This window comes from Podarcis cretensis (assembly GCF_951804945.1).
Source record: "Podarcis cretensis genome assembly, chromosome: 7".
NCBI classification, from domain to species: Eukaryota; Metazoa; Chordata; class Lepidosauria; order Squamata; family Lacertidae; genus Podarcis; species Podarcis cretensis.
Window position 1 is genome coordinate 10,267,126 of NC_137176.1, and position 27,550 is coordinate 10,294,675.

Sequence of the window (27,550 nt, forward strand, 5' to 3'; positions counted from 1 at the left end):
TACGTGAAATTAGTACAGTGGTACCTCGGGTTACAAACTCCGCTAACCCGGAAGTAGTACCTTGGGTTGAGAACTTTGCCCCAGGATAAGAACGGAAAATGCGTGCTGGCGGCACGGCGGCAGTGGGAGGCCCCATTAGTGAAAGCACGCCTCAGGTTAAGAACAGTTTCGGGTTAAGAACAGACCTCCGGAACGAATCAAGTTCATAACTCAAGGTACCACTGTACAGGAAAAGGAGCGATTCTAATGTAATGGCCCCATGTGAGCACTTCTGAAAAACTGTTTCCATGTGACCCTGGGGGTGACCCTATCTAGCATTTCCACAGGGACCCTGAAATTCTAGTGCAGTTGCTTTCATATAGATATGTCACTGGGTTATCCAAAATCATGTGGTTAAGTCACTGGTGAACATGCCTTTCACATGAAACGTTGTTATATAGTAGCACTTCCTATGGGATCCACAACAACTGAATTGCACAACAATTGAATTGAGTGCAGCCACACATTTACCTGGGAATATGGCCTATTGAGCACAGTGTTGGGGAAACGTTTATTCTATCAAAGTCCACACTGGGGTTGTGGGGAGATGAGGGTGGAGAGAGCCATGTGGCATAGAAGTATTTGTATATTTTTGCTAAAGGACACATTTATTAATACATAAACAACAATAAAGTGCAAATATGTGTTTTCAAATGCATTTTTTGCAGTGTTAGCTTTCTTGAGATGCTATTCCTAAGTTTAAACAAAAAGAAGCAAATGTGTGTATATTATATGTTAATACATCTTTTTGCAAGTCTTGTAATAGTGAATAAAATTTATGTTTTTAAATGAATAAATACCGGTAAATGAGTTTGACAATCTGATGCATCCTAAAAGGACAACAGTGGAAGTGACCAAAGAGATAAAGGGGACACAGAAAGAACCATTAAGTGGAGGAGACTTGAAGACACAGTAGAAGACACAGTAGAAATTTCACATCCACGGATATCCAGGGGCAGGTCAGTGAAGATCTTCCCTCCTAAACCCAGCATGAATTCCTTGTTCTTACCTTTAAAATGCTTGATGGCACTTCTTAAATGTTATGCTAAATAGTGTCAGTTATTTGACAACATTTTTAAAAAGTTGTCATAAGTACGCACACTTATAAGCATTTACGATTCAGAGGGAAAGTGTTGCACATAAATATAGATTCATTTGCTCTGGTTCAGAGAGGGATAGGGTATGAGTCTTGCTTCGTTTCCTGGTAAGGTGAAATGGTGATGTCAGTATCTCCTGGTGGCGATTTCACCTGAAAGCTGAATACTCAATGTGGTAAGAACAGGTATTTCCAAGCCATAGAAACTGTGAAACCTCAACTTTGCCCTGCTGTGATAAATATCAACAGGTCAACTACAGTATTCAAAAGTGTTACATAATTGCTAAGAGTTATTATGATTACCAGATGGAGAACACATGGAGTATTCACCATGAAACAGATGCAGTATAAACATAGAATTGCCTTGCAAAAACATAGCATACAACCATTCCTAGGAGGAAATGGGTAGGATGGAATTCCACAATAGAGGAGAGGCTTGGATTCCTTGTAAAAAGTACTGTTTGTTAAGTGGCTCTTTAAAGAAAGCACTTCAAAAACTACAATCAATAATTCTTATTTTGTTGCTGCCACAGACCTCAGGCAGTTCACATATGATGCTAAATCAAAATTTAGCACTGCAAAAATGAGCCACAGCAAGCCTTGGGCTTGCTCAGCCAGTGTGGTGTAGTGGTTAAAGTGTTGGACTAGGACCTAGGAGACCACTCAGCCATGAAGCTCACTGGGTGACCTCAGGCCAGTCACTGCCTCTCAGCCTAACCTACATCACAGGGGTGTGGGGATTAAATGAGTGGGGAGAACAATGCACTCCACCTTGAGTTCCTTGGAGTAAATAGTGGGATATAAATGCAATTAAATAAAAAAAAACTTTTAAAATGTTTCCTCCTCCCTTCCCATTTCACACACAAGAGGGGCATCTGAAGCATCTGCCTATATTTGGTGTAATTTGGAGAACTCTGATTAGTCTAAATTCTAGCTAGCTCAAAACAAGCCAGATCAAGCTGTGTTTTTCTTATCCTGGTTTGCTTGCTAACCAGAGTTTAATCTAAAGGAGAGTTCCCTAAGATTGAATGCAATAGGGAACACTTTTCAGATTAAAAGTTTAGGCAGATGGTTCCAGTCTCTTCTTCTGGTGTGTTCTAGGATTTCAAAGGACAGCAGAAGCACTCAAGTCAGAAACTCTTAGAAGTTTATACGGGTAATGCTAAATTGTATGGGGGTTTTTTTGGGGGGGAAACCTTACACCCACCAACACACCCATTGAGAGCCACTTTCCCTTCAGGGGCATCCGTCAGTGGCTGCATGCTGGTGGTGGGCCATGGGCTGTGTTGGTTTAGGGTTTGATATGAACTGGCCCACAATGTTTACATGCATTGCCTTCCCATCAAAATATTCAAAACAGTTTCCCAGCTAAACATATAATAGTAATTTAGTTGAAATATGTAAAATTACATTAAAAATCAAGAAATGCAGCTAATGAAATCAAATAAAGATCTGCAATAAAATGTTAATTCATCACAAATCAGACTGAAACATTGAAAAAATGGAAGTTAAAGTGATTTAAAAAGGACTCAGAAATAACACCTCTTTAAAAAAACAAATTAAATTGTTGTGTAACAAAATGATTGCTTTGCAGTGTATGAAACAGATCCATATATACATTGTACAATAAAACTGCTTTAAAAAATGTTTTTGAAAATGAACAGTTGGCACTTAGAAGTTCATCTTTATTTAACTATCATACATATGAGGAAAAAATATCCTAAAAGTTTTCCTGCTTAATGTTGGCAAAATACTCAATTTATAAAAAGTTGTTCCAAATGGATGTTTAGTCTTTTCTGATGTTGCAGAATACAAATGAGATACATATTTTATTTTTACTTTGCAGAAATGTGACTAAAAATACAACCTGTATTCATGACACAGTCAAGCTAGAAGTTGGCTTTGAAAACGAGAGACTTCGGCAAGACACTATTCATCAAACTATGGTATCAAATATATTTTATTTATTTTTTACATTAGTTCTAGATTGAATCTGTTGACATGACTATGTGCAGGAGCATTACCTTCCACCAGAAGCTTTGATAGCAAATATTGCAACACACTGTTGATTCCAACCATGGTTTTAGCATGGCATACATGAGGAAGAAAGAAGCCTGGTGGAGTAGCAATGCAGAGTAGGGAAATTGTGGGCAGGAAAAAAGTTAAATACTCTCCTCAAAGTCCACACATCCCAGTTTGAAAATACAAAGCGACTTACACATATTTGCATGGAAAGGTAGTTAGGTTCTTAATTACATAGCACCAAATTTCTAGTTTGAAGGCACAAATGAGTGTGAGCTGGATCAAGTACTAACCCTCTGACAAAGAAACTTCACATAACTTGTTTTCCATGCATTTGTAACTGATTGTATTTTTGTGAGGATATGAAATATATTTCCTTCTTCCCCTTTTCTCATGCTTCCCATCTTTAATGTTACGGTATATATATTGATTTGTTTAATTGGTATCCCACCATTCCATCACCAAATTGTGAACAAAATATGAAGTAAGAAGCATAAAAGCAGGGCAACTAAAGCATTTCAATAAAACCACTTTAAGTCAATTGTACCATCTTTACAATGGCCATAAGTAGCCAGCTTATGGGTGATATGCCTGTCTGAATAAAAACATACTTGTCTTCTGGTGGAAGGTCATCAAAAACAAGGCTAGCTGGGTCTCTCTAAGCAAGGTGTTCCAAAATCTGGGAGCAGCCACCAAGAAAGTCTCTTGATTTCTTGTGCTCCAGATGTTGGCTGGACATGCCCTGACATGATGTTGCTGACCATAAAAACCTTGGCAGGCATGCATGGGAGACAACTGTCTTTTAGATAATTGGATCTCAAGTACCGGTAATAAAGGACTTTGTAGATCATAACAAGCATGTTGAATTTTGCCCATAAATGGACCAATAGCCCATGAAGTCCCTCTAACTAGCAGTACCCTGATCAATACTGTGACTGCAGCATTCTGAATCAGGCTGAAGTTTCTGAACACAATGGCAGCTCCATGTAGAGAATGTTACAGTAGTCAAAATTAGATGTAACCCCCCAAAGCATAAGTCTGTGGACAGGGGCACTTTTATTTAAATCTTTATGAAGTGTGCTATGTCCATTGGTGCTCTAGATGATGATACATTATTTAAAGTTGGGATGTATATTTCCGCGAGTTATTGAGGAATTCAAATTGTATCTTGAGCTGAAAGTTTACAAACAGAAAACAGAAAATGTTGTTCTAGAAGAGCAATGATGCTGGTCTTAGATTAGAATGATTTGCACTTTGAGTCTTAGTATCGACTTTTCAGACTAAACTGATCATAAATTCAGTATAAGCTTCCTAGACTACATGTGCCTATGTCCTCTTTTCAATTGCCTCAAATTTATCTTGGTTTATCTCCTATTTTATCACCCTGTTAATCCCACTCTTCCTCTGAGGAACTCTAGGTAGGGTAAATGGGTTTCTTCCCGTTCAGTTTAATCCCTTCCAAATGCTCAAATCCCACACCCGGATAATTATGCTGTCCTTTTATACTTCTGCTTACCTCTGCTCTCAAGATCTTTTGCTGTTTTGCAGCTGTCTCTCCCCCTTACAGTCGTCACTATTTTCTCTTGACTACATATTAATGTCTAGTGCAGTGTAACATTGATAAATCCATGGGGAAAGGCTGTGAAATCTCTCTTTTTTTTAAAAAAAATAAAAATTATTAAAGTTTTGAAAGTTACAGAAAAATAAAAAAAGAAAAAGAATTAAACATAACAAAACCATACAATACAATACAAAGACAAAAATACTACATATACATAACAAAAATAAAACAAAAACAATTAAAAAAACACACATCCAATACTTTCAATGTTATTAACTTTCTTTTACTTGTTTCAGCGACCTCCTCACACCTCCCTTTTTTTGTATTCCACTTCGATTAATTGTTTCAGCAAATCCTTTCCATCTTCCTCAATTTTCTGTCCTATCATTTAACTTGACAAATTCTAACATTATTTTTTCCTTTAATCCGTTTACAATCTATTGTACTTAATTCTTTATAACATTTCTGCTAAAGCCATGTAACTTCATTCCAACATCTTTTTAACATTCCTCAATTTTACAATATTTCTGTAGATAATCTTTAAATTTCTTCCAATCTTCTTCTACCATCTCTTCTCCCTCGTCTCGGATTCTGCCAGTCATTTCCGCCAATTCCATGTAGTCCATCAACTTCAACTGCCACTCTTCCCGGGTGGGTAAATCTTGAGTCTTCCAATAAAGTCTGTGAAATCTCACCCCAACCTGCAGCCATTCTCTCATGTGAAATCTCCTCATCCATTCTCCATGGCCTTCATTGTGGTTAGCTAATAAATGTTTGTGTAAAATGCAGACTAGAGGGGAGAAAGTTAATTTCACATCAATATTATAGATAGAGATTATAAAATGAATTGGTATAAATTTAGGACATTTATAGATTATGCTAAGTAGTTTTAAAATGGATGATGAATGAATCTAGCAGTCCTGATGCTTTGATTATGCATTTGTTCTTAACTGAAACTATTGTTTCCCACCATAATATGTGACATAAGGTGGGTTGTAAATATGTTAAATAAATATTAAGGGGAAAGGAAAAAAAAATCTAAATTATTTTCGCTCCTCTCTCCCCCAGAATCAGCCAGAAGAAATTGCGTGTCAATATTGTGGCTCTGCCACTGTTAACAATGATTATGAAAATAAGAGGTTGTGTAAGTATGAAATTATTACTGTAAAGGTGTGAGCCTATGAAGAGGAATTCACTTCGAAGCTTGGGTTCAAATCATGATATGAAGGAGTTGGGCCTTAGACAAAGGCATCTAGCTTGGAGTTGGGCAGATAAATGTGGATATCAGCGTAATAAGAAAAGGTTTTGAATGCCAGAGAGAAAGGCAGGAAAGCAGGACTGTATGAGGAGTGTATGAGAGAAAGTGAGATTCAGCTCAAGGGAAAGAGGATCATGTTTTAATCTACTTCATTTTATTATTTTGCTCCATTGGGAAATATACTGGTTTTCTGTAACTTTTTCCTGTAATATCTTTCCCTTAAAACTTTAATATTTTTTTCTGTTCCAGTAATTTAGTTATTTTTTTCATAAGCCCATGTAGTCTCAATTTATTGTAAAGACACTTGCACCTGGAAGCCATAGGTTGCTGTACCTTGAGAAGCTTCAGAGAAACCCCAAAGAAGTGTTTAAGCTGACTGAAAAAGGGAAGTAGTAAGCTCAGATGCAGTGGGACTTAGGGGGCATGGCAAGTAGCCATTACATGTGACAGTCATTGAGCTGGTCCCCATTGGTTGTCCTTGGTTGCGTAGGAATCACATCAAGACTTACAGAACAAGATATAGTATAAAAGGGGGGGGGGAAAGGGTATGACAGCTGGTGTAGTGTAGCAGTTATAGTACTGGGCTTAGACTGGGAACACCATGATTAAAAATCTCAGCTCACTTGGCCTTGGGCAACTGTTATGTACTGAGTTGAATAGGATCCAAACTGCAGCAGTCTGATTGGTCCTAGAACAATAGGATCCAAAATGCAGCAGTCTGATTGGTCCTAGAACAATAGGATTCAGAATGCAGCAGTCTGATTGGTCCTAGAACAATGCAGCAGTATGATTGGTTGGCAGGAACCACCCAATCATGCTCCAGATAGAAATGAATCCACAACCTGATTGGCTTACAGTAGAATTCCAGAATTAGCCAATCATGTGCAGCCCATTGTGTAAATAATGTATATAAAGCAGATACTGTGAGGGGACATTCATTCATTCCTCCTCACCACTATGAGCTGAATAAAGAGCATGAAATCACTTTGCGACTCTGAGTATATTTCAGCAACTCACCTTAAAATTGTGTGATGAAGATCATATCTTGACCTTCCTTGAGTTAAGACAGCAAACAACTGTGAGAACTATAAACTGCCTCAGGTTCATCAAACTGGTGAAGATTTTTCATGTTATTTATCTCTTGAAATTATTTATGCTCCACTCTTCAGTGTTTCTATTTTCAGAACAGCTTACAACAAATGACAATACATAATTAAAATGAAACCACATTCCAGTTCACCTACTAAAAAGATCGGAAGGATTAAAAATAGCAGAACAGTAAAACAAATTTTAGAAGAGATTAAAACCCAATTCAAATGATGAAAAGGCGAGAGTAAAAAAATTTTTTTTTGCCTGGCACTGGGAAGACTAGAAAGTGTTGCACAGATGTGGTACTGCACCAAAAAAGCCTTATTTCCTATTACCAACTCCACAAATCCTTCATGTAGGAAAACATGAGAGATTCAAACTACAAGGTGGTGTACATTAGCATTGACACTGTTGATTTTATACTTTCTGAATTGAATTCAGAGTAATTGTTCTCTTTCCCCCATATAATTTGTAATTTTTCTTTGCACATAGGGGAATCTGCAGCATATGTCAGGACAAAAAATACAGAGAACACCCCGCAGAAAGGACAAGTTGCAACTGTACAAAAGAGAGCAGAGGAAAATGTGGAGTTAAAAGCTAAAGGCTTTTTAGAGTTATTGACAAGGTAATGTAATAACATTAAAGCATCTAGACTTCCTAGCAGGAGCCAGTATAGTATTCACATTGGCTCCAGTAAGGGATTTATGTTAGAGATTAATTTGATCCCTAAAACCTACTGAGGCTATTAATGTAATGACATGTGTTTTGCACGTGTATGATGATGTCTGAAGTTTTGTATTCAGGAGCACAGGAAGCAAATAATCTTTTTTATTTGTGTACTGTTTTTTCTAAAGCCTTTCCCCATGTAATTCTAATAAATCTGTAACAAGAATACATTGGGAGGGCAGAACTGTGGGTGAAGAGACCCACAAACGCTGTCAATTTTGACAGGATAATAACCACACATACATTCTTTGAAAAAAGGGGGTCATTGAGCTGAAAAGTTTCGGGACAATTAAAAAAAATGAATACCTGGAACAAGTCTTCCTGGAGACAGCTTACTTCCTCCCTTACCTTAGTTGGTTTTCGATGTCATATTCTTAGATAGTCTACCATGTTATTTGCCTTGTTATTTTTATTGTAAAAGTGAGCTTAAAAATGGTTATTTTCTGATGCTAATTCCTCAAAATTATGTTTTAAAAACCCCTAAAATGTACTGTTGAGGGTTTCAGAAAATATATATACATACCAGTGAGACTTCATGCTCCCCAAACGACGTAGCATGGCAGTTAATTTAATTCTTGTATATTAGGGATAAGCGATTGTGTGCTGTTAGCATAGTGTGTGTGTGTGGGGGGGGAGAATCTCCCATGTTTCTAGAGTGGTGCAGTATTATCTGTCTGCGTGCATGTTGTGGAGAGATGAGGGTGGGGTCAGTGATGTGACTTGATAAGCACAGCTTTGAAAGGAATGCAGCACAAATGTTCTAGTGTGTCAGAAGGGCTCATCCAGACTTCCTCTTCTCCTGCCGCTTTCCCCCAGGAAAACCCAATCTTTTCCGCTGAATTGGTGCAAACGTCAATCAGGTTTCCCATGGATTTGCCGTTTTCTCCAGTGCAGCACTAAATAGCATGTTTTCCTTGGGAAAGCAGCAGGGCAACTGGAAAACCACTCGGACCCATGCTTTCTAGGTAGTGTGGATGAGCCTTATCACAGCTTTCCTTTCCCCTGGAAAGCCCAAGTTGCTGATATTCCACATTGTCAAGCAGTGTTCTCAGTATGATATCCCTTTCTCCTTCTCCCACCAGCTTTCTGTTTCCACCGATACTACAGCGAATTTTTACGGGAAGCAGTCAGCCCTCCTAAAGCATTATCACTACCAGAAAGCTGTTGCTGCCTGTATCTTTTGAATGACATGAATGATTTCTAAAGAACTCAGCTTTCTAACTTAGTGCAATTGTTTTAGAAGTTGAGGGTGCTTAAAGCTCTCCTGTATACTTGGTGTCTGAACCCTCATTTCAGCTTTGAGTACTTATGTTGGTTTTGAAACTTCCTCAGACATGTATTGCCAGAATTTAAATGGTTAAAGTGAGTATTTGAATTCATAGTTCTTTCTTTTCAAGACACTGTATTTGTGTTTTAATGGAATAAACTCATAATTTGCAGTTACTAAGACACAGCTCTTCAATATTTTAAGTTAAAATGGGTTGCTGAAAATAGAGATAGTGTGTTTTAATTCCCTCAAGTTATACAGAGATCAAGTGTTTTTACAAAATTATCTGGTCCTGGTTTAAAGATTGTCAACTGTGGATACTTTAAATGTGTCACCTTCAGCTAATAATAGGATTAATTTCTGATTCTGGCAATCTTTAACTTCTGTGCAATGAATACCCTGAGGGTATGCTCATATCCACTTCTTTCTCCAAGGTATATGTCATGGGAAAGTAGGATACTGTTTGCACCAATTCCTAGGTGGAATTTTAGATAATTTCCAGACTGGTTGTGGGGAAAGTAATGTTCTGTTTAAATATGGGAACATCAGAAATGTGAGCTGGGCCAGCACTTTTCTACTACAGTATTGTACTTAAATTGGATCTTGCTCAGCTTCTGACTGAGGAGGGATAGGGGGAAAACACAGTTCAGTTCAGTTCACAATTTAATGGGAACCTACCTAATTTGCACTTTCTGAAACAATAAATGAACCAACAGTTATCCTTTGAAATTCATACTACTTTGGATTTTGCATTGCAGTTGTCCGAACAATGTGTACATTAGGGGAAATGCATGTCGATCAATACAAAAATTGATTTTCGTGATGACCTTTTTAAAAAAGCAAATTGATTCAGGAATGTGTCGAACCAAATTTAAGATTAGAAAAATGATAAATGAAAGAGAAACCAAAATCTACAGATTCATTCATCTCTGTGGCTGAGAGAGGCTGTTAGAACCCTTCAGATAGGCCAGAACTATCTGAACTATCTGAACTGCCAGCAGAGCAGTTCCCCCTGCTACTTCTAATGAAATTCAGAGCTCTGTAACATCTTAATCAAACTGAGGAATCCATCCTTTGGTTTAATTTTTTGGTACCATTTATTAAACATGTTACGGTAAGTGTCTCACAAAACTTCATTTCTAATCACCTGTAACACTTTTGCCCAAATTGATCTAAAGCCCAAATATTTTCCTTACTAAGAATAATGAAATATAAGCCTTGTAAAGGCGTTGATGCAGGATGTGCAGATACTGGAAGGGGTGGGAGGTCTCAGCAAGCATGATTACTAACAGAGATTGTAGGGAGTTACAGGAACTTGGTTATGGGCTTTGATTTTGCTGGGATAATGTCCTTCACTTTATTGCAAATGATGGTTAGCAGAGGGGTGTGGCAAGGTCTATTTAAACATACTGCTTTATGTACCTTGGAGCAAATTGCCCTGTGAATTGCCATTACTTGTCTTGATCATTTTGATACCACGCAATCACTGCACTCAGTTGGAGCTTTGGCAGATAAGGCATTAATAAGTCTCTGAGTAACCTTGGTTAATCAAATGACTTGCTGACGCTTCCTTTCTACCCCAAGTCAGCACCATCAAGTTTAGTGTCAAAGGTTCACTATAAAGAGCTGAAGCCAGCAGCCAAGGCTCCCTTTCTTCGTCCAGCCCCAGGACCAGGTACGGATTCTTGAGCAAGAACATCCAAGCACAGAGACATCATGGTAAAACTGCAGCTGCCAAACCCCAACTTGGAATTGAGAATACCTTCCCATGAGGACCTTGAAAACCTTGAGGCTACAGAGGCGGACTCAAGACCCAAATGGGATAATAAGGCACAATACATGCTCACCTGCATAGGGTTTTGTGTAGGTCTGGGCAATGTATGGCGATTCCCCTATCTCTGCCAGAGCCACGGAGGAGGTATGTCTCTGATCACGCAGATGGTGGAGGCAGACATTTATTGAGTGAAAATGCTTGAATGGAGCGGAAAATTGTAATGTTTTTCTCAATCACTATGATTTCTAATGACAAAAAAACCACACCTAGTTTAGAGAGAACCTACAAAGCAATCATGTACCCTATCATTTGAGGAAATTGAGAGATTTGCATATGATTGTACTATATGGTTGCATTTATTTAGAATGAAGTTCTGTTGAGTTCAGTCAGCCGAATACCTGACTATAACATGCATGGAATTGCAGCAATAATGACAGAGGTACAAATTTCTAAACAAATGGGCATTCTCAGAAAGTTAAGAAAGGCTGACCCAAATTTCTTGTGGTTTCTCATTTGTGTCTGACTGTAGAAGGGAAACAGTCATGAACATTTTAATTACAAACATGAGCTAATTTAAAATTAGGATTAGTCAAGAAATGCTGTGCTTTGTACAAATGATTACTATTGTGAACAACCCAGTTCCCACAGGTGGTGGTGGTTTTATCATTATTATCATTATTAAATTAAGCATTTTTTTTCATAATTCAGAGGTTTTTCTAACTTTCATGCAATTAAAATAGGTCTAAAATAGTTACCATTGCACCTACTTTGTGTTGTAGTATATTTGGGGGGCAATGCTCTGAAATATAAGACTACTTGATGCAGCTAATCACTTTGTAATATTTTAGGACCTGTGCCTTTTCATGCAAGTTTGTTTTTACTGCAGAAGAAAAATTCAGAAAAATAAGATCCACCAATCCACTCACACCTCTCTAAAATTACGTGTCCCTTACCCTGAGCAAAATAACCCTACCAGTGTATCAGCAACCATTGCCTACAAAATATTATTCCAGCTACACATACAGACTTGCTCACACTGCAAAAAACCACAAACACAATAGACAAACGACAACAGGGAAAGGGGAGATTTGTATTGTTTATTTCCTTATTATCCTGGCTTTAGCACATTCTAAAAGAGGGAGACACAGTGCCATCTGGGTAAGTCCGAGGCTTCTTGAAAACATATGTCATTGCATTCACTTGGTTAAAGTCCATATCCCCCTAAATCTCTTTGTTAATATACTTACTGAATCTCCACCTTGCCAAAGTGCTGATCCACTGTGTATAATGATCTGCTTGACGTCATACAGGCAGGCCAACAATCTGAGAGAGATTCAAGCTGCTTTTGACAATTTTCTTTTTTCATTTTAAAAAACAAATTTAGGGATTTCTTTTCACTCCCATTCCTCCCGTCCTGCTTTCACTGCATTTCGGGTGTGTTAATCTTTATCTCAGGAAAGTGTTTATTTAAAAGCCAGTCACACATTCTCACTCACTGAAGGAGGACATGTCAATTTCTAAACTTTCAGTACTGTACTCAATGTGTTACATATTTGGCGTACTGATTAACATGGCAATTAAATATTAGTAAGAGAAGCTTGCATTTTGCTCAGACACACATTCCTCATTGTTATAGGAAATCCCCACCCTGCATGCTAATTCTAGCAGGTAAACATCAGCCTAAGATGGTTTCCAATGTGTGGCTGGAGTGCAGGCCTACATTATGAGATAAACTTGCCCCCCTAAACTTCAACTGTTCAATGTAAAAAAAGTGCCACTTTCAGATTTTTCAGGTAATCACAATGTGTGCTCCAAATTTCAACATAGAGGGTAACGTGAGAGCATCTTAACCATTTGAGAGAATTTATTTCATGTTCCGCTTTCTAAGGTAGAGCTGTACAAATGTTTCAGCATTGGATTAAAACAGTTTAAAAAGCATCACTTTTCTGCACAGGGCTATTAAATGATTTATGATGATTCTGTAAGAGAATTCCCCTCTGGAGGGAAATATTCCAGTATATTTAGTTAGTGACTGAACAGAAATGCCATATGAGATAAATGATTTTGTCAGTGCTATTCTGGATCATTTCTCTCTCACTTTTGCTCGCTCTTTTGACATGTTGTTTTGCTTAAGAAACAGATAACACGCCCAGTGAGCAATTGGCTATGGGAAAATTAGTGAATCTACTATGCATTTTGGAAAGCTGTTTGCTATGCATTTGGATGCTTCACAGCCAAATTTTGCATGATGGCTTCTGAGTAGGGTGTTTTTTTTTGTTGTTTTTTTTTGGTCTATGTTTGAATACAATTTGAAACAAGATGGTAGAATGAACCTTTCAAAACTGCACTGATGTTAACCACCGATTTCAAAACCACACTGAGTTTTGGGTTTCTTGGAATTCCCAAGCAATGCTGGCTATAAAACTACAAGTACTTTTTAAAGAAAAGAGATCATTTTGATGCCCTTTTACTCCACTCTGTCTGTCCCCCACCCCACACATGGGTTTGAGTCTTATTTTGTAACTTCTCCCTCAATGTATAGAAGTAAGACTCTCCTGAGAATACCTGAGTTTCATTTTGAAAAGGTAGTCGTGTTGACAGTGTATTAGAGTGTGGCGAGAGATGATGCCTGAAATTCTGCAGTAGTGCACTGTTTTTACTTGCTTCCTTAGAAAACCATGGTAAAATATACATTATTCACAAAAGGATATGCTGCATTTGCTCTTGTATCTCCTTTTCTGCATTTCCTTACCATTGCATCCTTACCACTTTATCCCAGTTGTCCTTTTGCATTTAAAGAAAAATAAAACAATCGGGAACTCTTTAGTTGCTGTTAGATTTCAATTCCCATCAGCCCCCATGCCCTGGCCTATACGGTCAATGGTCAGGGATGCGGGGAGTTGTCGTCCAGCTGTATCTGAAGGCTACAGGTTCTCCACCCTGGGTATAAAACATACTCATTTTGGATTTTACCCCTGCAGGAGCTTTTATGATCCCTTTCCTCATTTTGCTTGTCCTGGAAGGCATCCCATTGCTCCACCTTGAATTTGCCATTGGACAAAGACTTAGAAGAGGTAGTGTGGGTGTCTGGAGTGCTATCCATCCCGCCCTGAAGGGCGTAGGTAAGTTTTAATGTATTTTAATACTCAGCAACATGTTGGCATTATAAGCATACATATGCTTTCATGCAAGGTGTTTAGGTTGGAATCACCATGCCTCACTCACTCAAATTTTATTGGGGCGTTCCACACACCACTATAATCAATTTGCAACCCCCCAGTCATTTTTCTTGGAGCAGAAAGTCCCGGCTTCTTTTTTGAGAAAAAATGGAAGAGTAGTGCAATCTACATGGTGCTACTTTTCCATTTTCTTTAAGAAATGGACAGTGACTTGGCTGAAGGGGGAAGAGACAAGTCTTTCAGTAAAATCCAACAAGCTGTCCTTTATCAGCTATGTGTATATTATGTATTGGTGAAAAATAATTTGGACTTTCTTTCTTGACTTGAGACTGAAACTCAGATACACACACTGTTGAGGGACCAGTCTGTGGCCTCAAGTTGATTTTAACAATTAACACCATACATCCAAAGCCCTCTTATGTCACTCAAACAATCATGGAGAATTCTGGGCACTATGTTTTGTTAAGGGTGTTGGGAATTGTAGCTTTGTGAGATCAGCACCCTTAAATATATGGAGATTTCTGCTTCCTTCTGTGGATTATTCTTAGAAAACTACAGTGGTACCTCTGGTTACGTACTTAATTCGTTCCAGAGGTCCCTTCTTAACCTGAAACTGTTCTTAACCTGAAGCACCACTTTAGCTAATGGGGCCTCCCGCTGCTGCCGTGCCGCCGCTGTGCGATTTCTGTTCTCATCCTGAAGCAAAGTTCTTAACCCGAGGTACTATTTCTGGGTTAGCGGAGTGTGTAACCTGAAGCGTATGTAACCCGAGGTACCACTGTACTAGATATTTCAGTGTGGAAAGGGACAGGGATACATCTTCAAAATTTTGTTGCACCTGTTAAGGTTTGTTCTGATGTCAATTTCATTTCCTCATTTTTTATTTCCTCAAAATCATTATTTTTTTTTAAATACTAAAAGGATCTATCTAAATGCTTTCTCTCTATTCCTACAGGTATAGCAGCAATGATTGTCTCCTTCTTTGTGGGCTTATACTATAATACTATTATTGCTTGGGTGATGTGGTATTTCTTCAACTCATTCCAAGAGCCACTGCCTTGGAGTGAATGTCCACTTGCTGATGAAAACAGAACAGGTACAGATTATGCTTGTAATAGTTAGCAGTCTATCATAAAGAGGCTTCTCTCTGCAAACAGCATAAGAAAATACAGTCTTTTACCAAAGATCATTTTGAATTAGGGTAATGTTTTAATCTGCTGAGCTGGAGACAACAATAGCGTAAGGCTCAGGGCAGAACGTTATTTTATTTCACCTATTGCACATATGAAAACCTTGTGTAGGGGCCAGTAAATTAATTGCATTTCTCACTAATATTAGGCTCATTGACTTCATTGGAAAGCAAATGTGTCCTACATAGTTTGGATCTAACCAATAAATATTTTCTATCACCCCACCTCCTGCCTCATGCTGGCCATTAGGAACAAATATAGGAACATAGGGATTTCCCCATTGGTCCATCTACCTCACCATTGTCTGCACTGACTGGCAGTGACTGTCCATGGTTTTAGATAGGAGTCTCTTCCGATCCTACCTGGATATGTCAGGGATTGATCGTGGGATGTTCTGCATGCAAAGCAGATGCTCTAGGTCCCTTCCCAAATAGCATCTCCCCATGGTAAGTATAACACTTTAAAAAGTCTTGAACCACCATTCAGACAATTCCTGCCTTCAGACACCATTCCCTTTCATAGTGTCACCCGAAGCAGGTTATTTCACACTGCTGCATGGCAAGGCCTGCCCTGAGCACAGCTGGTGGGTGCAGAGAAATCCCAGAAGCATCACTATTGCCCAGCGGTAAGATCTAAGTGGTGGGGACGCAGGTGGCGCTGTGGGTTAAAGCCTCAGCGCCTAGGGCTTGCCGATCGAAAGGTCGGCGGTTCGAATCCCTGCGGCGGGGTGCGCTCCCGCTGCTCAGACCCAGCGCCTGCCAACCTAGCAGTTCGAAAGCACCTCCGGGTGCAAGTAGATAAATAGGGACCGCTTACCAGCGGGAAGGTAAACGGCGTTTCCGTGTGCGGCTCTGGCTCTGGCTCTGGCCAGAGCAGCGATGTCACGCTGGCCACGTGACCCGGAAGTGTCTCTGGACAGCGCTGGCCCCTGGCCTCTTAAGTGAGATGGGCGCACAACCCCAGAGTCTGTCAAGACTGGCCCGTACAGGCAGGGGTAAAGGGTACCTTTACCTTTAAGATCTAAGTGACTGCCTAAACAGAAGGGCCAAAATCCAGGAAGCTATATTAACTGAGCTATCCTGCACATTATTCTGGCATCAGAACCATTTGGAAATAAGGGTGAGTTATGGTTCCAATTGCCAATGGCTTTGAGGAACAGACTTTTCTTAATAATGGGTGCCCATGATCTGAAATTCTCTTCCAAGGGAGGCTTATCTGTTCGACTCACCACTGGCTTTCCTTTGGCTGTTTTGGAAAGCCTGTTGGGTGAGCTATAGTGTTAGCAGGTTGAGCCAAGTGTTGCGTCTTGAATTCTGAAAACCACTATGAGAACTGACCTTAACATTATTTTCAAGGTGTTGTAATCTTTTAGTCTGGCTTGGAAATTGCATGGCATTTTAACTGTTTTGTTGTTGTTTTGTGAACTGCCTTGGAAATGAATTATGTTTTGGCGACTCAGTAAAGTCTGATTGGTTTAAATAAATCCATGTCTGCTTTCTACCAGCAATCTAGGGTGGCAATGATTATTATACTCAATAAAAAAAGGGACCACCAATTAAAAGTAGCCAATTGGCTGAAACTATCAGTCAAACAAAGTTCCAGTTACAGATAGGTAGCCGTGTTGGTCTGCCATAGTCAAAACAAAATAAAAAAATTCCTTCCAGTAGCACCTTAAAGACCAACTAAGTTAGTTCTTGGTATGAGCTTTCGTGTGCATGCACACTTCTTCAGATACCTGAAGAAGAAGTGAAGAAGTATCTGAAGAAGTGCGCATGCACACGAAAGCTCATACCAATAACTAACTTAGTTGGTCTTTAAGGTGCTACTGGAAGGAATTTTTTTATTTAGTCAAACAAAGGGCTCACCCAGACTTGCTTTTGTGCGGAATTTCTAGGCATGGGTCTGCACTTTTTTTGTTGGGTCCTGCCACTTTCCCTAGGAAAGCCCACACTTTATGGCAATCCGAGGAAAACCCGAATTGCTGTTTGTTCCAATTCAGAGTTAAAGAGCAGGTTTTCCTGGGGAAAATGGCATGGCAAAAGTTTAAAAAGACTCAGACAGAAAATCTCAGTTTCTACCAGGCTGGTAGAATGGAGGGTTCCTGTGTGCTGTATTTCATGCAGTGCCAATGTGTGCTTCTCTCTTTTGTTCTTGAGGGAAGAGGAGTGACTGGTCAAAGGTTGATAGGCAGAGGAAGAAGAAATAGCAACTCCACCCACCCACACCCAGTCATATTTATTTTAAATAAGTCTGCAGCTTTTTACTGATTAATTGGTTAGAAGAATTGACTCAAAACATCTCAACTGCATAAAGAGGCACCCCAGTTGGGTATGAATTTCACAAGCCACTCTCAGTGTCCTTCCAAAGGTCAGGTGCTTTCTTGCCAATGTTTTAAAAAAATAATAAAAAAAAACACCTTGTGGTATAGGCCACTGAAAGTTCGAAATCAGACAGTCATCGTCCTTGCTAAGTGTCAGATGCTAGGTTAAGATGTTTCCCCACCCCCGGAAACCTATGTTTTAATGCTTCTGTTTCCAATGTTTTAAATTTTGTACATTGTATGTTTTCTTTTTACAGTAAATTGCTCTGAGATAAGCAGTGGAAAGCAGGGTATAGATTCTTTAAATGAAACAAATCTGTAAAAGTTATTATGCACGCTCTGTTGAAATTAATGGGAGATGTGCAAGAGTGCACTGTGGTTTTTCATTATAATGGAGCTTGCACAGAAAAGCTTCCCACTGGATTGTAGCATTGCTTAATAGGACTGTTTCTTTGGTTTCAGGTTACGTGTACGAATGTGCAAAGAGCTCTTCTGTTGATTATTTTTGGTACAGGAAGACATTAAATGTCTCCACCAATATTGACGAGACTGGAACTGTACAGTGGTGGCTGCTGTTATGTTTAGTATGTGCCTGGGGAGTGGTGTACGTGTGCACGATTAGAGGCATTGAAACAACAGGAAAGGTACTTTTGTCTTGTATGAACGAAATCAGAGCTACTTCTTATATTCTGTTTTCCAACCATTTTAGGGATTGCTGCAGCTGCTTTCCCCCAAACTGGGCCCACAGACCTGTCTATGTGTGTGCTGATTTAAGTGGGGCTTGGGGTGTGTTTAATACCCTGGATGGTATCTTTGGGCCGGAAGGGGGCAAAACATTCTCCTTGTTGCTGGCCACTTCTTTCCCAACAGATCCTTCTCCACCCTGCCTTAGCTTTCACTTTATTATTTATTTTATTTACTTGTTATTTTTATCAGTTGTCTCACGCAATGTGCTGCTCAGCTATACAGAGCCCTAATATAAAACAAAGGTTTATAAACGTGCTAAAATATGAGCAGTTCATAATAATGATCAAGCCTAGCAACAACAACATGTATCGGCACCAGTGTACACACAAGCCCCAGAACAACCAAACACAGCGCAAGGGGACAAACAGAGGGTTGGAAATTCCATGTTTGCTGCAATGTCTATTTTGTGGCTTTGTAGGCACTGTGGGTTAAAGCCTCAGCGCCTAGGACTTGCCGATCGAAAGGTCGGCGGTTCGAATCCCTACGGCGGGGTGCGCTCCCGCTGCTCGGTCCCAGCGCCTGCCAACCTAGCAGTTCGAAAGCACCTCCGGGTGCAAGTAGATAAATAGGGACCGCTTACCAGCGGGAAGGTAAACGGCGTTTCCGTGTGCGGCTCTGGCTCGCCAGAGCAGCGATGTCACGCTGGCCACGTGACCCGGAAGTGTCTCTGGACAGCGCTGGCCCCTGGCCTCTTAAGTGAGATGGGCGCACAACCCCAGAGTCTGTCAAGACTGGCCCGTACGGGCAGGGGTACCTTTACCTTTACCTTTAGGTTAGAACAGGCCCTTGTCTCAATGTGTGACCTGTAAACTCTAGAGAAATTGAAGCACATAGTGTCATCAGGGGCCGGGTTCAGATGTATTGCTGAATCAGAAAAGTCATTTGTAAATATATGCAGATACAAGTCAGATTATTGTAGTGCTTATGCAGTGTGGGTTTCATGTGGTACAGCCTCAATCTGATCTGCTACCATCTAGACAAACTGAGTGATGTGGTTCTTTCCTGGGCTACATCATTCATCTGATCCACTTGGTTCTTGTTTTAGATGACACCCATATAATGTGGGGCCAGACCCTGCAGAAGTAGCTCCCGTAGAACAATTACAGTTTGTACACCTGCAATACTGGCAACAGATAATACATGCAAATCTTTATGGTTTTTCTCCCAGTTTCCTCCTTTCCATGCCGTTTTTCATTGAAACAAATTTACCCCATGCTTTAAATTTTCCTTGGGGGTTTATGTTGTGCCATCAATGCACATGGCGATTTACAGAATAATGTTAAGGAGGGGGGGAAGGCAGTTCTCCGCTCTGAAAGTGACAAATAAAAATTTCAGCAGTGTGGGAGACAATAGAGCTGTGGATGGGAAGGAATGAAAGAAGTAAGAGTAACAAAAGAGGCGTATTCATGTTGTGCATATTCAATTGACATATTCCTTCTCCAGGCCGTGTATGTAACATCAACACTTCCTTATGTTGTGCTTACAATTTTCCTGATCCGTGGCTTAACACTGAAAGGATCAACCAGTGGAATTGTATATCTCTTCACGCCTGATGTAAGTATTGATTAGATCCCCACCCACCACCCCAAGTAAACAGAATAACTGAAAGTTTGAAGAGAAATGAGCCATTTGCAGCATTATTTACACTGATTATTTTCCGGATATCATTAAGCCCTCCATGATCAAAGTCATATAGACAGACAGACATGCCACTTTGCTGAGGGAGAGGGGTTGCATAGTAAATGGTGATGCCCTGCCCTCTTCTACCTGCGCAGATGTGTTTAACGTGTTAGCTGAGGCTCCTGCAAATATCACCTGCTGATTCAGCAATTTCCCAGATGACGGGGGGGGGGGGGCAATTGTGTTCCACCTTGACACATAAAACCCTCAATCTGCCTGGCTCTTCAGTCCGAGCAACTCATCTCTCTAATCAAGAGCATGGGAGGTGCCCTATTTCAATGGAAGCATATATCATTTGCACACAGGTAGCAAATGAGGTCCAAGCATGGTTCATAGCCAGTAAGAAGATCGCAAGTAAAAGACCGGGGAAAAGCCTCTTCGTCAGACGCTGGAGGACTGCTGGCAGTCAGTGTTGACAGGAAGGAGCTAGATAGACAGGGCTAAGGCAGGTTTCTCTTGGAAATCTTTTGCCTGGCTGTCCACATGCATAGCCTTCCTTGCCTTGCCTGTCCATTCTGCACACTTCTCCTCCTATGGACAGTTCCTTCAACCTGCCTGCTGGATTATGCACTGAATGACAGGAGTAGGATGGTCCAAGCGGTGGGATTCTCCCATACCACACTTTATATTAAATGAACAGGTTGCATGCTCAGAGTCAGCTAGGACATGGCTTTGTTCCATTTTAGCTGTAAAGTTATCCAATTTTTGAAGCTCTTTTGTTCTGTTCTTCAGGTTGCAGAATTGGCTAACCCAGCCACTTGGCTTGATGCCGGAGCTCAAGTATTCTTTTCATTTTCCCTTGCCTTTGGAGGCCTCATCTCATTCTCTAGTTATAATTCAATTCAGTAAGTTGCCATACCAAATAGAAAAGTCAATTTTAGAACACAATTTCACAATTGGTAGTAGTTCCTTTCTTGACAGTGACCCCCCCCCCCCAAATCCTATCTCATAAGTATCTTGGAAGGCATATGTTCTTCCTGAGCAAAACAAAAAACAAATGGGAAGAACAAAACAAGGTAGCTCAAGATCGAGGTCTAGAAAAGTCCTTCCTTCTCCTTTCTTTCATATTGAAGATTGTGTATTACTATTTGTAGCACAATTCTTACCATGCAAGATCTAGGAAACTGAGCAACCAGGGCTCACACACACGTTTCTCCACCTCCCCACCCCCGCACATTTCTACCTCACAACAAGTCCCAGAGGTACATAAGCCTGAGAGACAGTGACTGGCCCAAGATCACCCGGTGAGCTTGTTTCTGTGTTTTGGTTTCCAGTAACAACTGTGAAAAGGACGCTCTGACTATCTCTGTGATTAATGGCCTCACATCCATTTATGCAGCTACTGTCATATACTCAATCATTGGATTCAGAGCAACAGAGAGATATGACAATTGCTTTAGCCAGTAAGTTTTTTTCCTGTTTTCCAATTAAAGCGTCCCAGATCATTGTTCTTTCCCTCCTCCCCAATATGAGTGCCAATTGCATAGACAATTATAGTTCCAGGGGTTTGTGGGATCAGTTGTCTTCTCTAATAAGCAAGCAACACGGGCAGAACTGTCAATGATGTGGGAAAACAGTGGGCATGTGGTTGCCAGAACATTTTCTATGTACAAATAACCCTTGTTGTATCTGGGCAAACATTAGCTATTTACAAATAGGAGAGAACATGCAAGTTAATTTATTTAAGTGTTCTGCCCTCGGCTCTCTTAACTTAGCTAACAACTTTGTCCTTGTGGCACAGGAAATATAGGATTTGGGAGGCATACCCTTCCATATTATTAAGAACTCTGCCTCTAAGGATCTGATATCTTTTTATTTAACTGATGGCTCTATTTTTATTACTGCCTGATAAAGTAGCAAAATACTTTCTATTTTCAATAGAAATTAGGAAGCAGATGGTAAAGTCAGAACTTACATTTGACCCCTCTGTAATGTATCTGCATTCTTTTAAATGCATTGTTTTGTGAGCATAATAAATTTATTTATTAATTCATTATCATAATGATAAAACTTAAGAAATCTGTGTGAAGAGTCATTGACTGAAGAGGCATTGACTGCTTTCCTTTTGCATTTGCAGAAATATCCTCACTCTGACAAATGCATTTGATTTGCCAGAAGGTAATGTAACCCAGGAAAACTTTGAACAAATGCAAGCTTGGCTCAACACGACAGATCCAGCAACCTTTGCAACTCTTACATTTCAGACCTGTGACCTGGAATCATTCTTAAGTGATGTAAGGTGATAACATGGAAGCTAACAAGATTATAATAAAGGACTTTATATCAATAAGCATAAGTCACTTCCATATTACTGGTGAACCATTAATTATGATTTACCACATGTGTCCTGGACCATTGTAAGACCCAAATTATATAAACATAAATGAGAGATAGAGAGAATTTATTTACCCTCTTGGAAATTATCATAACTGATTTTAGCATATGGCTGCTGTTGCTTGAACAAAAACTTTATTAATTGTAGCTTTTGTGATGATTTTATCTGGTTCTATTCTTGTACTCTTCCTTGGGTACTTTGGTGGAAGAGCAGTTAGTGATAGAATGATAAATGATATGGTCCTATTGGCTTAGGAAGCTGGCTGTAGATGGTCTAACCTGAGTGACTTAAAGTGCATTTTAAAATGATCAATAATTGTATGTCTTATTCCATCTATATCTATTGCTATTTTCTGCAGGGTGTTGAAGGAACTGGCTTAGCATTTATTGTCTTCACTGAGGCCATCACCAAAATGCCTGCCTCGCCAATATGGTCCATCCTCTTCTTTATCATGCTGTTCTGCTTAGGTTTATCATCTATGTTTGGGAATATAGAGGGTGTTATGGTGCCACTGAACGATCTCAAAATCATACCGAAAAAATGGCCTAAGGAACTTGTTACAGGTTAGTTGAAAAAAATGGTAGTATAATCAGGGTGTGGCAACAGAGGGATTGCAAAGTGGTCGTCAGAATTCAAGTAGTATATTGCTTCTTTCAAGTTAAATGATGTAATACTTTATTTTCATTGGGTGGAATTCAGTATTGCACTAAGACAATAGTTCAATCAGAAAAAGCATTCTGTTTGCTAGAAAGAATGTTCTTTCCCTTTCCCCCGATTCTGTGGGGTCCTCCTGACCCTCCTCAGGAGTTTTGGCTTGGTTGCAGCTGTCATGGTGCAGAGGATGGCTGGGGAAAGTACCATTGCATCAACAGGCTTTGTTGTGTTGGCTTTTGCTAGCACAACAACTTAGCTGAATCTGACCCAGTATGAATGACCCAGCATGTTTTAAAGATGATGGTAAAAAGTCAGCAACTTGCTCATGAGTTTTGCCAGCAAGCCAGGAAGAGTGAAATCACTGCAGCTACTCACTGGACCTGTATTTGCAGCCAAACACAGTAAAGCAACCCCTGCTGCTGAATATTGCTGATGGAGGAGAAGGGAATTGATTGTGAGCATGTAGCTTTGGATAGCAGTCAGCTTTTTTGCTTTTTTTTTTTTTTGCACAGCAACCCTTTTGAGATGGACCAGTCTCTCTGAGGAGTTCAAACTTTGAATTTCAGAAGCAATGTCCTTACAAATCTACAACTATTCCTAACTTCCTAAATCTATAATAATAATTGAAGGAGCCATTTCTTTTCTTTTCCCCTTGACTTTAAATCCTCCATAGAGTTCCAAAAACTTAATGGCTTTGTTCGCACATTGCAATCAAGCATAGATTGCAACTTTTTTGGTCTGTTTCTGTCTTCCCAGCTACTGTTCAGAGGAAAGAACACACCATTCTTGGCTTAGTGTTATGTCTGAGCCAGGGATCTTGGTTTGTTTCACTCACAGCAAGCCACAACCTGTACTCAATGTTTCTTCTTGGCTTACTGAGCATGCTTTGTTGGAATGAAACAAATCATAGCTCCTGGCTTGGAGGTAATACTATGGCAGAAATCAGCTTCTTTCCGACCAGAATGAGCAGAGGGTGGGAGAGACAGTGTGTTTGCAATAAACTGTTAACTTGTTCACCATGATGTGTGAAAACTGGATCAATACATTTTCTTCATGTCTAGCTGATTTGATCCTTGAAGTGTTGCCAACGTTTCTTGTATTACAATATTTATTTAATTTTCTTAGTTAAACTTTCTGCTTCACATTTTATTTTGTTTGATCGTGTTTGCTGTTTCTTTACAGGATTGATTTGTGTGACATCTTTCTTGCTTGCCATTATTTTTGTGCTGAGATCAGGAAACTATTGGTTGGCTCTGTTTGATAATTTTGCTGGTTCCATTCCTTTGCTGATAATTGCTTTCTTCGAGATGTTTTCTGTTGTCTACATATATGGGATAGACAGGTAAGATGTGAAACTTTATCAAATAGAAAGTGTCTCTGGATTCCTGTCAGCCAAAAATTCTGTAGCTAGATTTGTGCAAGCCACTTATTCTCCCACCCGCCTCTCAAAAGTACAAGGAAAATCATTTTATTTGTTTAACAAAAATTATATACTGCTTGATTGTAATAAAATCTCTAAATGATTTATAAGTCCACCTTACTGGACTGTTTTAAGGATTACAAATATAATGCATGCAAAATGCTTTGCATCCTGGACCATGCCCAATGGTTCTCTTTGCCCTCCTCCAAACACCCATCAAGTGTAACAAAAAACATATTTACATTTCCCTGTTTCCCAGCCAAGTTAATCACACCCTTTTGTCTTCATCTGGGTTTGTTATTCCTGGAAAGGCTACCTGTCTGGCATTCAGATATCAGGATGCCAGGAATTATCACTCAGGCAGAGGGGTTGCTGAGTAGCTGAGCTCACATGTCTACAGTGGTGCCTCGCAAGATGAAATTAATTAGTTCTGCGAGTTTTCTCGTCTAGCGAATTTTTCGTCTTGCGAAGCACGAAATCCCATAGGAATGCATTGAAAATCAATTGATGCGTTCCTATGGTCAAAAAAAGTCCAAACAAAGCCAAATTTGGTACAAAAAGAGTTTATTAACTGCTCTTTAAAGTCACACATACTGTAAAGAGCATTTCAAAAATTGAAGGAACAATAAATTAAGTTTCTAAACATGACAGAAAAACATTTAAAAATCAATGGTCACAGAAAATCAAAAAAATTCAAAAAAAACCCCACACAAGCTCCCAGATTCTTGCAACCCCCTCGCCAACTGTTCCCCCAGCCACCCACCACACAGAAATTCAAACCCAGATTTTTTTTTTAAAAAAACAACATTGCCCAATGGTCACAGAAAATCATAAAAATTCAAAAAACAACAACACACAAGCTCCCAGATTCTTGCAAACCCCTCCCCAACTGTTCCCCCAGCCACCCACCACACAGAAATTCAAACCCAGAATTTTTTTTTTAAAAAAAACATGGCCCAATGGTCACAGAAAATCATAAAAATTCAAAAAAAAAAAAAATCACACAAGCTCCCAGATTCTTGCAAAAAAAACAAACCCAAACCAAGTCCTTGAATTCCAAACACCCCAACCCAAAATCCAACCCCCCCAAAAAAGTTTTAAAAGTTTAACTTACCAAATGGATGCAAAAGAAGTTTTGGAAAAGCTTCAAAAATCACCAAAGTCCTCAAAAACCTGAAAAAAGTCTACCAAACTGCGTGCTATGAGTTGCTCCTCGAAGTCAAGTCGCAACTGCACCTCTTCAAGCAATGCACCCTGGGTTTTAACAGTTTTAAGAAAAAGGAAACAAACTTGCTAGACGTTTTCGTCTTGCGAAGCAAGCCCATAGGGAAATTCGTCTTGCGAAGTACCTCAAAAAACGGAAAACTCTTTCGTCTAGCAAGTTTTTCGTCTTGCGAGGCATTCGTCTTGCGGGGCAACACTGTATATGAATTTCTGAAGTTTTCCCAGTGAGCCAGTACACAGATACATTTATCAGTGAATTGTTACATTTGGTATTGTGCAGCAAAGGCCCTTTCAATAGATAGGAAGAAACTGTGATGGGGTGTTTTGTGGGGACAAATTAGAAAAGTCACAAAAGCAATTGTGCTGGTTTGGGTAGTGGGCTGCATGTGCATGATATCTGCTGGAGGGGCAACCCCCCAAAACCTATACATAAATTCCTGCAACAGTTTGTCTACACTTGATAACCAGCTTCTGAATGTGAGAGCCGATTCCATTACAAGATATAACGTTTTAGGCAATGCAATGGAAGTTCTGTCAGTTCTGACATATCTGTAATGCCCTCTTTCCTTATGGCAGTTACGGTACCAAGTAATGAATATGCATATGTGAGTTGGCCCTTAATCTGTCCAAAGCTGCTTGGTTTCTCTAAACTTCCTTTCTCTTTATTATCAGATTTAATGATGATATTAAGTTCATGATTGGACACAAACCCAATATCTTCTGGCAGGCCACCTGGAGATTTATCAGTCCTCTTATCATGTTGGTTATCTTCCTTTTTTACTTCGTGGTGAAAGTGGGAGAAGAATTACGATACAATGTCTGGGATCCCGAATACGTAAGTACACATGTTCAAAGAAGCACACCCCGAGTTATTTTATGAGTTTCTCTTCACTCACACTGTGCTCAGCATGCCTTTGATTGCCCAACCCACAGTTTGCTACCCTTCCCACACCCCCACAAGGACTATTTGCTGAATATCTTGTTGGGGCAGATGAAGGAGAACAATTTGTTTCCCCCTTAGGGAAAATAAATTACCTGCTCTAAATTGGCTACTAATTGAAATTAAATGATTGATCACAATCCCTGTTAAGGCATGCCTGCATTGAATGGGACCTCAGACTGGATATAGACACATTAAAAAAAAGCTTGTAAATTTTCTTGTAAACATAATGTGAAATCACATTGGCGAAAGAACTCCCCAGCATTGTCTGGTGTCGCAGTGTTTTAATACACTTTTTCTTTACTAATGTAGCTGAGTTCTCAGTTCCCTTTAGCGGTGCTGGGTATACCAATTTGGCCTTTGCAAAAGCAAAAATATAAGTTTCTGGCACTGCTCTTCCTGCACTCCAAGGAGCCTAGCTTAAATGCAGTTCAGGGGGGATGGGTAGATGGATGCCTTTAGGTTTCCATCTTTTCTACACCATCACCACCTACAACTATCTGAAAGGTGTGTCGTCTTTTCCTCAGGACCTGTTTCCCAAATCAATGTCGATAAAATATCCTGACTGGGTTTATGCTATCATCGTAGTCCTTGCAGGAATACCAAGCCTGTTTATCCCTGGGTTTGCTATCTACAAAGGCATCCAAAGTTTACGCAAGAGGAGAAATCCTGGACGGCAGGATCTGATCAGTGCCGTATCAGAAGCATCAATAAATGGAGAACTGAAGAACAAAGTGTAATTAACTCGCCTTCCTGAGGTGTTACAGGAAGACTTTTCAGTGAGAGATGGTGCAACACTGATGTCTCTCTCTCCTGAGTTCAGGATTAGAGCTGTTAAAAGGTTAGCGGGTCCCAGAGTCTAAATGAGACTAATGCACTTTGAGTGACTCTCCTTACCAGTTGTGCTGGATTAGCAGGTGGTTAATACAGATGTCTCTTTTATCCAAACATGCACCTGTAATGCTTTGTTTCCTATCTTATATGTTAGACAAATAATGTATTATTAAACAAAATGCTATTCGAGTGAAA

The 27,550-nt window shown here is 39.8% G+C and overlaps 3 protein-coding genes across 35 annotated transcripts in view; 2 read left to right on the forward strand and 1 right to left on the reverse strand.

Annotated features, from left to right (window-relative positions):
• SLC12A7 (solute carrier family 12 member 7) overlaps positions 1-3,805 on the reverse strand; it is a 137,144-nt gene extending 133,339 nt beyond the window's left edge. For all 4 annotated transcript variants that reach the window (XM_079983938.1, XM_079983937.1, XM_079983935.1 and 1 more), the window contains exon 1: positions 3,769-3,805. In XM_079983938.1, coding sequence (XP_079840064.1) covers positions 3,769-3,790 — 22 coding nt within the window. In that variant the 5' untranslated portion in view covers positions 3,791-3,805. The remainder of the gene's footprint in view (positions 1-3,768) is intronic.
• Positions 1-9,240, forward strand: part of MAJIN (membrane anchored junction protein) — a 172,536-nt gene extending 163,296 nt beyond the window's left edge. For all 30 annotated transcript variants that reach the window (XM_079983988.1, XM_079983999.1, XM_079984011.1 and 27 more), the window contains 5 exons: positions 877-998; positions 2,982-3,081; positions 5,787-5,862; positions 7,558-7,690; positions 8,874-9,240. In XM_079983988.1, coding sequence (XP_079840114.1) covers positions 877-998; positions 2,982-3,081; positions 5,787-5,862; positions 7,558-7,690; positions 8,874-8,931 — 489 coding nt within the window. In that variant the 3' untranslated portion in view covers positions 8,932-9,240. The remainder of the gene's footprint in view (positions 1-876; positions 999-2,981; positions 3,082-5,786; positions 5,863-7,557; positions 7,691-8,873) is intronic.
• A 1,046-nt stretch (positions 9,241-10,286) lies between these two features.
• On the forward strand, positions 10,287-27,550 carry LOC307220242 (sodium-dependent neutral amino acid transporter B(0)AT1-like). Its single transcript, XM_079983966.1, has 12 exons — positions 10,287-10,976; positions 13,814-13,954; positions 14,967-15,107; positions 17,984-18,165; positions 19,712-19,822; positions 20,681-20,793; positions 21,223-21,351; positions 22,026-22,182; positions 22,642-22,846; positions 24,120-24,279; positions 26,254-26,416; positions 27,049-27,550. The coding sequence occupies exons 1-12, from the start codon at positions 10,775-10,777 to the stop codon at positions 27,259-27,261; spliced, it is 1,917 nt and encodes a 638-aa protein (XP_079840092.1). The 5' UTR covers positions 10,287-10,774; the 3' UTR covers positions 27,262-27,550.